Genomic DNA, 12,500 nt, shown 5'->3' on the forward strand with positions numbered 1-12,500 from the left:
GTAGTAGTATTAGAAGTATAACTACTAGTACTAGTAGTAGTAGTAGTAGAAGTATAACTACTAGTACTAGTAGTAGTAGTAGTAGTAGTATAACTAGTGGTAGTAGTAGTAGTAGAAGTATAACTAGTAGTAGAAGTATAGAAGTATTAGAAGTATAACTAGTAGTATACTGTTGAACAGGTTGGAAACTTGGGCAGGACTCAGTGGAACAGTCCTAGACTGGTTCAGGTCCTACTTGGAAGACTCAGAGGAACAGTCCTAGACTGGTTCAGGTCCTACTTGGAGGACTCAGAGGAACAGTCCTAGACTGGTTCAGGTCCTACTTGGAGGACTCAGAGGAACAGTCCTAGACTGGTTCAGGTCCTACTTGGAGGACTCAGAGGAACAGTCCTAGACTGGTTCAGGTCCTACATGGAGGACTCAGTGAAACAGTCCTAGACTGGTTCAGGTCCTACTTGGAGGACTCAGAGGAACAGTCCTAGACTGGTTCAGGTCCTACTTGGAGGACTCAGAGGAACAGTCCTAGACTGGTTCAGGTCCTACATGGAGGACTCAGTGAAACAGTCCTAGACTGGTTCAGGTCCTACTTGGAGGACTCAGAGGAACAGTCCTAGACTGGTTCAGGTCCTACTTGGAGGACTCAGAGGAACAGTCCTAGACTGGTTCAGGTCCTACTTGGGCAGGACTCAGAGGAACAGTCCTAGACTGGTTCAGGTCCTACTTGGAAGAGCGGAGTTATTTTGTGACCATTGGAAGTTATGAATCTGATCGAGTGGCTATGACATGTTGAGTTCCTCAGGGGTCAGTTCTTGGACCCCTTCTGTTCAGTCTATATATGCTGCCCTTGGGTCAGGGGTCAGGTCTTGGACCCCTTCTGTTCAGTCTATATATGCTGCCCTTGGGTCAGGGGTCAGTTCTTGGACCCCTTCTGTTCAGTCTATATATGCTGCCCTTGGGTCAGGGGTCAGGTCTTGGACCCCTTCTGTTCAGTCTATATATGCTGCCCTTGGGTCAGGGGTCAGTTCTTGGACCCCTTCTGTTCAGTCTATATATGCTGCCCTTGGGTCAGGGGTCAGGTCTTGGACCCCTTCTGTTCAGTCTATATATGCTGCCCTTGGGTCAGGGGTCAGGTCTTGGACCCCTTCTGTTCAGTCTATATATGCTGCCCTTGGGTCAAATTCTGCAGAACTCTAAAGTAGACTATCACAGTTATGCAGATGACACACAGATATACCTAGCACTGTCCCCAGATGACTACAGTCCAATACAGTCATTGTGTCACCCAGTAGAGCTCTGAGATCTACTGACTCAGGTCAGATAGTTGAGCCCAGAGCTCTGAGATCTACTGACTCAGGTCAGATAGTTGAGCCCAGAGCTCTGAGATCTACTGACTCAGGTCAGATAGTTGAGCCCAGAGCTCTGAGATCTACTGACTCAGGTCAGATAGTTGATCCCAGAGCTCTGAGATCTACTGACTCAGGTCAGATAGTTGAGCCCAGAGCTCTGAGATCTACTGACTCAGGTCAGATAGTTGAGCCCAGAGCTCTGAGATCTACTGACTCAGGTCAGATAGTTGAGCCCAGAGTTCAAACTAAACATGATGAAGCAGCTTTTACACAACTGGAACAAACTAGCAGCAGAACTGAAATCATTTTTAAATCCAGGTTAAAAACACTTCTCTTCTCCTGAGCTGTAGTAGTAGTACTAGTAGTAGTATTAGTAGTACTAGTGTTAGTAGTAGTACTAGTATCATCAGTACTCACACTGTGCAGTTCTCTCCTGGTGAACAGTCTGGGCAGCAGCAGCATCCTCACTGGGATTGTGAGCAGCAGCATGAAAGGAAATGCCAGCGCCGCCGCCGTCGCCATGACGACCCACAGCAGAGACAGACAGGTGAGCTGCACCAGTGTGAACAGGTGCATCCTCAGAGTCCTCACCTGGGGGGGGACAGGAGAGGAGAGACAGGTGAGACCTTACGGAGGGGGGGGGGGTTACCTTACGGACGTAGTTGTGGTCTGGGTGATATTTGGGGGGGGGGTTACCTTACGGACGTAGTTGTGGTCAGGGTGATATTTGGGGGGGGGGGGTTACCTTACGGACGTAGTTGTGGTCTGGGTGATATTTGGGGGGGGGGGGGGTTACCTTACGGACGTAGTTATGGTCTGGGTGATATTTGGGGGGGGTTACCTTACGGACGTAGTTGTGGTCAGGGTGATATTTGGGGGGGGGGGGGGTTACCTTACGGACGTAGTTGTGGTCTGGGTGATATTTGGGGGGGGGGGGGGGGTTACCTTACGGACGTAGTTATGGTCAGGGTGATATTTGGGGGGGGGGGTTACCTTACGGACGTAATTGTGGTCAGGGTGATATTTGGGGGGGGGGTTACCTTACGGACGTAGTTGTGGTCAGGGTGATATTTGGGGGGGGGGGTTACCTTACGGACGTAATTGTGGTCAGGGTGATATTTGGGGGGGGGGTTACCTTACGGACGTAGTTGTGGTCAGGGTGATATTTGGGGGGGGGGGTTACCTTACGGACGTAATTGTGGTCAGGGTGATATTTGGGGGGGGGGGTTACCTTACGGACGTAGTTGTGGTCAGGGTGATATTTGGGGGGGGGGTTACCTTACGGACGTAGTTGTGGTCAGGGTGATATTTGGGGGGGGGGTTACCTTACGGACGTAATTGTGGTCAGGGTGATATTTGGGGGGGGGGGGTTACCTTGCGGACGTAGTTGTGGTCAGGGTGATATTTGGGGGGCATCAGCAGCAGGATGAGCCGCTCCGTCAGCTGGATCCCGTTCAGTGACATCACTCCCATGTAGAGGAAGATCCCAAAAAGCACAGCGAGAGGAATCTGACGCAGGACGTCTCCGATCACCATGGACAGACCTGAGGACAGACAGGTGAGACAGACAGGTGAGACAGACAGGTGAGACAGACCTGAGGACAGACCTGAGGACAGACAGGTGAGACAGACAGGTGAGACAGACCTGAGGACAGACCTGAGGACAGACAGGTGAGACAGACAGGTGAGACAGACCTGAGGACAGACAGGTGAGAAAGACCTGAGGACAGACCTGAGGACAGACAGGTGAGACAGACCTGAGGACAGACAGGTGAGACAGACCTGAGGACAGACAGGTGAGACAGACAGGTGAGACAGAGACAGGTGAGACAGACAGGTGAGACAGACAGGTGAGACAGACAGGTGAGACAGAGACAGGTGAGACAGACCTGAGGACAGACCTGAGGACAGACAGGTGAGACACAGACAGGTGAGACAGACCTGAGGACAGACAGGTGAGACAGACAGGTGAGACAGACAGGTGAGACAGACTGAGGACAGACAGGTGAGACACAGACAGGTGAGACGGACCTGAGGACAGACAGGTGAGACAGACAGGTGAGACGGACCTGAGGACAGACCTGAGGACAGACCTGAGGACAGACCGGTGAGACACAGACAGGTGAGACAGACAGGTGAGACAGACCTGAGGACAGACCGGTGAGACACAGACAGGTGAGACAGACCTGAGGACAGACAGGTGAGACAGACATGAGGACAGACCTGAGGACAGACAGGTGAGACAGACTGAGGACAGACAGGTGAGACACAGACAGGTGAGACAGACCTGAGGACAGACAGGTGAGACAGACAGGTGAGACAGACCTGAGGACAGACAGGTGAGACAGACCTGAGGACAGACAGGTGAGACAGACAGGTGAGACACAGACAGGTGAGACGGACCTGAGGACAGACAGGTGAGACAGACCTGAGGACAGACAGGTGAGACAGACAGGTGAGACACAGACAGGTGAGACAGACCTGAGGACAGACAGGTGAGACAGACCTGAGGACAGACCTGAGGACAGACAGGTGAGACAGACCTGAGGACAGACAGGTGAGACAGTACTAGTAGTACTCAGTCCTACCCACTAACACAGCTACCAGGAAGCCCGTGACTCTCTGCTCTTTAACTTCCTGGATACGGGGCTTGTCTCCGGGGGCGACGGCCTTGCTCATCACGGTGAGGGCGTTGGTGTGAGTGACGGAGCGCACCGTCGCCGCCGATAACCATGGCAACCCAAACAGCGCCGAGACTCCGCCCACCACCACGATGATGAGGAGGTCCAGGTGGAAACCCGTCCCCTTCGTCAGCATCCGCTCCTTCTTACTCACGATCAGCCTGAGGACAAGTACACACTCTGTAGGACAAGTACACACTCTGTAGGACAAGTACACACTCTGTAGTACAAGTACACACTCTGTAGGACAAGTACACACTTTGTAGTACAAGTACACACTCTGCAGTACAAGTACACACTCTGTAGTACAAGTACACACTCTGTAGTACAAGTACACACTCTGTAGTACAAGTACACACTGTGTAGTAATGATTAATAGTAATGAGACAGTACGCAGTGATCTGGGACTCCATGAAGATGAGGATGAAGACGAGGACGGCCGGCAGGAAGCTCGCCGCCATCATCCAAACAGGAAACTGCCCGTTGGAGCCCAGCGGAGAAATGAACCAATCACGTTTCTCCGGAGTGGACACGGAGAAGCCAGTGGGCACGCTCAGTTTCTGTCAGCCAATAGGAAGAGAGAGGGTCAGTTAAAGCAGCTGTGATTGGTGCAGCAGTCTGTGGGGGCGGGGCCTGACCTGCGTGTGTGTGTCCTTCACGCTGTTGTTCACCAGCACCATGATCAGGATCGCTATGGGAACGCCGAAATCCCCGATGATCCTCCGCAGCTGAAACACACAGAACGCCCGATCAGCTGATCAGCTGTTACTGATCACCGATCAGCTGTTACTGATCACCGATCAGCTGTTACTGATCACTGATCACTGATCAGCTGTTACCGATCACTGATCAGCTGTTACCGATCACTGATCAGCTGTTACCGATCACTGATCAGCTGTTACCGATCACTGATCAGCTGTTACTGATCACTGATCACTGATCAGCTGTTACTGATCACTGATCAGCTGTTACTGATCACTGATCACTGATCAGCTGTTACCGATCACTGATCAGCTGTTACCGATCACTGATCAGCTGTTACCGATCACTGATCAGCTGTTATCACTTTACCCCGATCTATACCGGTACTGTACCTGTGTGTACTTGTGTGTCGTGTTTGCAGTATTTGTAGTATTTGCAGTATTTGCAGTATTTGTAGTATTTGTAGTATTTGTAGTATTTGTAGTATTTGTAGTATTTGCAGTATTTGCAGTACTGACCCTGCCGGGGAAGAAGGAGCTGTTCTTAAACTTGCGCAGGTAGAAGGCGATGAGGAACGTTCCCGCCATGAGAACCAAAGACAGGAGCGCCGTGTTTGGCTCTCCGAGAACTTTCCCAGAGTTCCTGGCGGCTGCGGTGGAGTTACACAGAGACGGAGACGCCGTGCTGTTTCTGAAACAGTTCTGGAGAGGATGCTCCTGGAAGATCTGCACAAGACACACAATCTGATCAATAAAGATGTAACGTTCAGGGACTCACACGGCGATGTAACGTTCAGGGACTCACAGTGATGTAACGTTCAGGGACTCACATAGCGATGTAACGTTCAGGGACTCACATAGCGATGTAACGTTCAGGGACTCACACAGCGATGTAACGTTCAGGGACTCACACAGCGATGTAACGTTCAGGGACTCACATAGCGATGTAACGTTCAGGGACTCACCTTGATCAGTTTGGCGAAGGTCTCGTAGATGAAGATGAGGGAGATGAGGAAGGAGAAGATCTCCTGGGTGAAGCGGGAGACGAAGCGGACCAGGATGCTTCCCTCGAAGGCCACGGTGAGCAGAACGATGAGAACCAGCCAGAACCCGATCCACACCCGGCCCGTCAGGTACTCCACGCCGTTGTCTTTACAGAACTACACAGCAGAGGTCAGAGGTCATCAACCCTGTGTGTGTGTGAGTGTGTGTGTGTGTGTGTGTGTGTGTGTGAGCTCACAGTGTAGAAAGCCTCTTCAAACACCAGCAGCGGTCCAGAGAAGCCGATGACGAGCAGCGGCTGAGCTCCCAGCACGCTGAACACGATGCCCTGCATCGCCGTGGCAACGATCAGCTCAGACACACCAATCAGACCCTCTGTTTTCTCACCTGTGGCGCAGGACAGAGACGACATCACAGACCAAACTTGTAACGGACGCTCTGATACATAATGTACATTTCACATGTATGTTCCTGCCTTTTACCTCAAGGAGATTAAAGTAGTGTCTGTACTTCCTGTTTAAAAACGCAACCTTTTCCTCCCAACTCGCCATTGCTGCAGCTTCTGCTAGTTTGTGATTGGCTTATCATGAAATCTTACTCTGCCTTAACCAATCATCATCACTGTTGTTCCGCCCCTCCCGTCTTTTGTGGCTGAGAGCAAAGTTGGATGAGAACAGGTTCGCTGAGTAGATTAGCTTCAGTTTGTAACGTGCCTCATTTCATTAAGTAACGTAACGGCGTTGTAACCATGGAAATAGTAATTAGTTACATTACGTTACTGAAAAAAGTAACGCCGTTTATTTAAACAGCGTTATTCCTATCACTGATGATATATGATATACAGTATATGATATGATGAATAATGCGTCATATACTTCTTCCTGTGAGTGAATTCACTGATCGCTGTGATTCATGGAAACTACACCAGACAGAGATTCATTACCCAGCAGTCCTCCGAATGTGATGGCAGGCGACAGCGCAGCGAAGTAGATGAAGACGATGGCGGCCATGCACTGAGGGTTGAGAGCGTCTCGTATGTCGCTGAGGTACTGAGGGTAACGCCGCGTCACGTCTTTAATCAACCCTCCAAACAAACGACCCGAACGCTTCAGAGGCTCGTCGCCGGGTTTGGAGGGAACGAAAGGATCTGAAAGAGAAGAAACATCAGGCTTTAATGTGATGGAGGAGATATATGCTGATATGCTGATGACTTCATCTTTTACCTGGTAAAGAGACAGACTTCAGGTTCCTCTTTCAGTCCCTATTTTACCTTTATCTGGTGTAAAGTCCAGATAAAGGTAGAATAGGGTTAGGGTTTTATTCTGAAGTCTGCTGGACAGATTCAAACCTTAACTTCACACTGTGATATTAGATTAATAACTTGTTGTACTTACTTGAGACTTACTGTGTTTTTAAGGATAATTAAAGGAAATAAAGAACCATACTGAGTGTATGAAGCTGCTGCCAGATAAACTAACGTACTGATGACGTAAGCAGAGTGAACCGACCTTCATCCTGCAGTCTGTGGTTCTGTTTCTCCTGCAGCTTGCCGCTCTGCTCCTCTTCCCTCTTTCTCAGGATTTCTCGTTGGAAGCGAGCGACTGAGTGAAGCAGCTCGTCCCCGCCGACCTCTGAGGGAGGGAGGACGATGCTGCAGTCCAGGAAACGGTTGATGGCCGTCAGCAGGTCCTGGCGGTCGTCGGCTTGGTACGCCGCCTCGTGGAAGTTCTGAGGAGACAGACGGACGTGATTCATGAAGTTCAGGTTGTAGTACATCCAGTTACAAATGAAATGAAACACAAAAAAAAGCTGGGGTTCACCTTGTCTGACATCAGTGTGGAGATGGAGCGTCCAATCTGGTGGTAGTCCATGTTGGCGGTGGGCGGGCCCAGCAGGAGGAAGAGGAACCTCACGGGGATGGGAACCTCCAGCACGGACTCCAGCAGAACCGCCTCCTGCAGCCGCACGAACGCCATGGAGGGCTGATCCAGGAAGCCCACACTGCCTGCAGACACCACACAGGGAATACTGAGCACCTGAACCTGGAGACACCATGTGTGTGTGTGGGGGGGGGGGGGGGGGGGGGACGTACCTACGAGGACCACGGTGGCCTCGGCTCTTTCGGGGATCTTCTCCATCAGTTTGACTTCATGTTTGGACCTGGACTGACAGGGGGGCGGGGCTTCTTTCTCTTTCTGGAAACACACACAAAAAAAGGTGTGTGGACATCTTGAGCCTAAACATGTTTGACCTACGTTGTGGGGACCCGTGTGTGAGTCCCCACAATGTCACTGTGTGAACATATGTAAGTAAGTCAGGTTAAACTTAAACTTTGATTTGTGTTCAGGCTGATCTGAGTCAGACCTTCAGCCTCTGCAGCATGACCACAGGAAGCTGTCCCGCCTACCTTGCTCTTCTCTCCATTAGACTCTTTGTGATTGGTCAGAGGAATGGAAGGCTCTGATTGGCCGTTGTGTCTGTCCATCTGGGCGGCCATGTTGGCTGCAGAGATGTTCTTGTTGAACAGACTGTGGTCCTTCTCATCACTGGGATGACTGACAACACAAAACAATCCTGTTCACATCACGCTCACATATTTAACAGTGTTAATGTAAAAGACATCTTTGTTTCGTCTCCATAGTGACAGCATCTCTGATGACATCACACCGCACCAGCAGGTGGAGTAACACCTGAGGAGCGTCTACAGGAGGACAGGAAGTATCTGAACCTGTGTGGCAGCAGCAGAGCTCTCAGGACGTTGGCTCGATCTTCAGCTTTGATCTGATCTGAGATCACCATCTGCTCCACCACCTGCTGAGCGATGCCTGGCAGAGTCCGCTGCTTCAGGTCCAGCAGCACCGCCCCTAAGACACAACGCCATGACATCACCATGCTGACATCACCACGCTGACATCACCATGCTGACATCATCATGCTGACATCACCACACTGACATCATCATGCTGACATCACCACACTGATATCACCATGCTGACATCATCATGCTGACATCACCACACTGACATCACCACACTGACATCACCAAGCTGACATCATCATGCTGACATCACCATGCTGACATCACCACGTTGACATCATCACACTGACATCACCATGCTGACATCACCACACTGACATCACCACACTGACATCATCACACTGACATCACCACACTGACATCATCACACTGACATCATCACACTGACATCACCATGCTGACATCATCATGCTGACATCACCACACTGACATCATCATGCTGACATCACCACACTGACATCACCACACTGACATCACACTGACATCACCACACTGACATCACCAAGCTCACATCACCACACTGACATCATCACACTGACATCATCACACTGACATCACCATGCTGACATCATCATGCTGACATCACCACACTGACATCACCAAGCTGACATCACCATGCTGACATCATCACACTGACATCATCACACTGACATCATCACACTGACATCACACTGACATCACACTGACATCATCACACTGACATCATCACACTGACATCACCACACTGACATCACACTGACATCACCATGCTGACATCATCATGCTGACATCACCACACTGACATCACCAAGCTGACATCACCATGCTGACATCATCACACTGACATCATCACACTGACATCATCACACTGACATCACACTGACATCACACTGACATCATCACACTGACATCATCACACTGACATCACCACACTGACATCACACTGACATCACACTGACATCACACTGACATCACTGACAGGGTAATTTTTTAATTAAAGTGAATTAAAGGGAATTAAAGTTTAAAGAAGTGTAATAGTCAGTGCTGCCACTGGGGGCAGCAGAGAGTCTGCTCACCGTGGGAAATGGTTTTTCGGAGCTCCAGCAGAGAGCGGAAGGACAGCGAGGCGATGTGAGGTTTTCCCCAGCGCTCCGTCTCCTCCTCCACCTCCTCCTCAAACTTAATCCATCGAGCCGTTTCCCTCCACTGCAACTCCTGGTTCCTGTCAATCACCAGCTCGTTCAGCTCCACGAACACCTGAACACGAGTTAACACAAGTTAAGGTTAGTAGAAGCATTAACTCTTTAACTGCTTCACATCTCAATGATTCAGTCAGCCAATCACATGTCCCAAGAATGCTTGCTGTTGATTGGCTGTGAGCATACAGTCATATCTTCTAGCTCTGTGACTACGTGGTTCTGAATTACTCCAGACTCGGGTTCGGGATATGTGAAAGGTTCTGATACCCAGCCCGAGTTAAACTGACTGAACTTCCTCTGATCAGCATCATGTGATCAGAACCTGATAACAGTGAATAAAACTAATCTCAGGTTTAACTTCATCGACTCAAACTAAACGTGTGGTACGGACCAGCACCACCACGTGGTACGGACCAGGACCTCCAGCACCGTGTGGAACGGACCAGGACCACCGTGTGGTATGGACCAGCACCACCATGTGGTACGGACCTCCAGCACCGCGTGGTACGGACCAGGACCTCCAGCACTGTGTGGTATGGACCAGCACCACCACGTGTCACTCCTTTTTATTCTTTTATCCTTTTTAAGCTGACTTCACCATCCAATCAGCTTGGAGAAATGAGAGTCCAAGGAGGTCCGAAACAAACATCTGGTGCCAGGATCCTGGCCAGGGTCCTGGTACCAACCAACAGGGTCCTGGTACCAACCAACAGGGTCCTGGTACCAACCAACAGGGTCCTGGCACCAACCAACAGGGTCCTGATACCAACCAACAGGGTCCTGATACCAACCAACAGGGTCCTGGTACCAACCAACAGGTTCCTGGTACCAACCAACAGGGTCCTGGCACCAACCTCCCAAGGAGACGGTGGTCTACTGGACCTGGCCCCTGCTTGGCCACGTAGCCCAAGCAGACCAGGAGGGTTAGTCCCCCTAACCCTGACCCTCCACACAGCAGACCAGGAGGGTTAGTCCCCCTAACCCTGACCCTCCACACAGCAGACCAGGAGGGTTAGTCCCCCTAACCCTGACCCTCCACACAGCAGACCACTAAGGTTAGTCCCCCTAACCCTAACCCTGACCCTCCACACAGCAGACCAGTAGGGTTAGTCCCCCTAACCCTGACCCTCCACACAGCAGACCAGGAGGCTTAAAGACTTTCACTAAATAAAAACTCCTTTTTAACTGAATGTTAAAATCTTTCGCTAAACTTTGAATAATAACTACAAACATTATTCTACTCTAAAGGACTCGTTAGTTCAACCTGAACAAATAAAATACAACTTCAGTTCACCAGAAAACAGACCAGGACAAGACAGAACCAGACCAGAACCAGACCAGAACCAGACCAGAACCAGGATAAACCAGGACAAGTCAGAACCAGACCAGAACCAGAAAACAAACCAGGACAAGTCAGAACCAGACTGTACCAGACCCAACCAAACCAGAACCAGGATAAACCAGGACAAGACAGAACTGAGTAAAGCCAGATTGAACCAGAACCAGGATAAATCAGACTGAACCTTCTGCTGTCGACGCTTCAGGTCCAAACCGACCATCCTGAAGACGAGAACTAACTGAAGAGAGAGACACACTGGACACGGGAGTTTACCTCCCTCCACCTGTCTGTCTGACTCCACCCGTCTGTCTCCACCTGTCTGTCTGACTCCACCCGTCTGTCTGTCTCCACCCGTCTGTCTCCACCTGTCTGTCTGACTCCACCCGTCTGTCTGTCTCCACCTGTCTGTCTGACTCTACCTGTCTGTCTGACTCCACCTGTCTGTCTGTCTCTACCTGTCTGTCTGTCTCCACCTGTCTGTCTGTCTCCACCTGTCTGTCTGTCTCCACCTGTCTGTCTGACTCCACCCGTCTGTCTGTCTCTACCTGTCTGTCTGACTCCACCCGTCTGTCTGTCTCGACCTGTCTGTCTGTCTCCACCTGTCTGTCTGTCTCCACCTGTCTGTCTGTCTCCACCTGTCTGTCTGTCTGTCTCCACCTGTCTGTCTCTCATTAACATAAAACACCTGGATTAACCCGTACAGAGTCCCGGCTCGTCTTCCTGAACCCTCAGGTCCTGACCTGAACCCTCTGGTCCAGACCTGAACCGCCCGGTCCTGACCTGAACCCTCTGCCCCCCCGCCCACCCTCCCCGTCCCCCCGACCTCTGACCTCGTGAGGCGTGCGGTCCGGCTGCAGGTGTTGGAGGTGCTGCTGCTGCTGGCTGCTCAGAGCGATGTGGACGCTCGGTCCTCTGGAGCTGCGTCTCACCAGGTGGCGCCGCACAGCTGGGACGTCGTCCAATCGGTGACCTGCGGGGGGGCGGGGGGGGCGGGGCCAGAACGCAGAGGTCAAAGGTTAAAACCTGTGTTCTTTGCTTCTTTGTCCTTTTGTTCTCACACACACACACACACACACTAACACACACACACACACACACACACACACACACACACACACACACACACACACACACGCACTAACACACACACACACACACACACACACACACACACACACACACACACACTTTATTCATTTCCTGAGTGACTCTGGAGGGTTAGGGCTTTAATCAGTTCTGTGAATCTCATGAAACACGAACCACACAGGATCATGTTCTTCATTCACACATGATGGCGCCATCTAGTGGTCAAACCAGAACACAGCACCTTCCTGTTTCATCTCCAATAAATGGCATCAAAGATCAGAGTCAGTGATGTAGTGTTGATGAAGTGTTGGTAAGTGGACTTATACTAATAATGACTTCATTTAAAACA

General features: G+C 50.7%; 1 protein-coding gene across 1 annotated transcript in view; it reads right to left on the reverse strand.

Moving 5' to 3' along the window:
* The window catches only part of slc4a2a (solute carrier family 4 member 2a), a 29,378-nt gene that overhangs the window by 238 nt on the left and 16,640 nt on the right, over positions 1 to 12,500 (reverse strand). The window contains exons 7-22 of the mRNA XM_053330916.1: positions 11,896 to 12,035; positions 9,604 to 9,784; positions 8,459 to 8,594; positions 8,138 to 8,285; positions 7,823 to 7,919; positions 7,551 to 7,735; positions 7,239 to 7,458; positions 6,674 to 6,877; positions 5,969 to 6,117; positions 5,694 to 5,888; positions 5,248 to 5,454; positions 4,666 to 4,755; positions 4,421 to 4,587; positions 3,935 to 4,188; positions 2,721 to 2,890; positions 1,764 to 1,937 (exon numbers count right to left, since the gene is read on the reverse strand). Of these exons, the coding sequence (XP_053186891.1) occupies positions 1,764 to 1,937; positions 2,721 to 2,890; positions 3,935 to 4,188; positions 4,421 to 4,587; positions 4,666 to 4,755; positions 5,248 to 5,454; positions 5,694 to 5,888; positions 5,969 to 6,117; positions 6,674 to 6,877; positions 7,239 to 7,458; positions 7,551 to 7,735; positions 7,823 to 7,919; positions 8,138 to 8,285; positions 8,459 to 8,594; positions 9,604 to 9,784; positions 11,896 to 12,035 (2,717 nt within the window). The remainder of the gene's footprint in view (positions 1 to 1,763; positions 1,938 to 2,720; positions 2,891 to 3,934; positions 4,189 to 4,420; positions 4,588 to 4,665; positions 4,756 to 5,247; positions 5,455 to 5,693; positions 5,889 to 5,968; positions 6,118 to 6,673; positions 6,878 to 7,238; positions 7,459 to 7,550; positions 7,736 to 7,822; positions 7,920 to 8,137; positions 8,286 to 8,458; positions 8,595 to 9,603; positions 9,785 to 11,895; positions 12,036 to 12,500) is intronic.

Source organism: Scomber japonicus, chromosome 12 (assembly GCF_027409825.1).
Source record: "Scomber japonicus isolate fScoJap1 chromosome 12, fScoJap1.pri, whole genome shotgun sequence".
Lineage (NCBI taxonomy): Eukaryota > Metazoa > Chordata > Actinopteri > Scombriformes > Scombridae > Scomber > Scomber japonicus.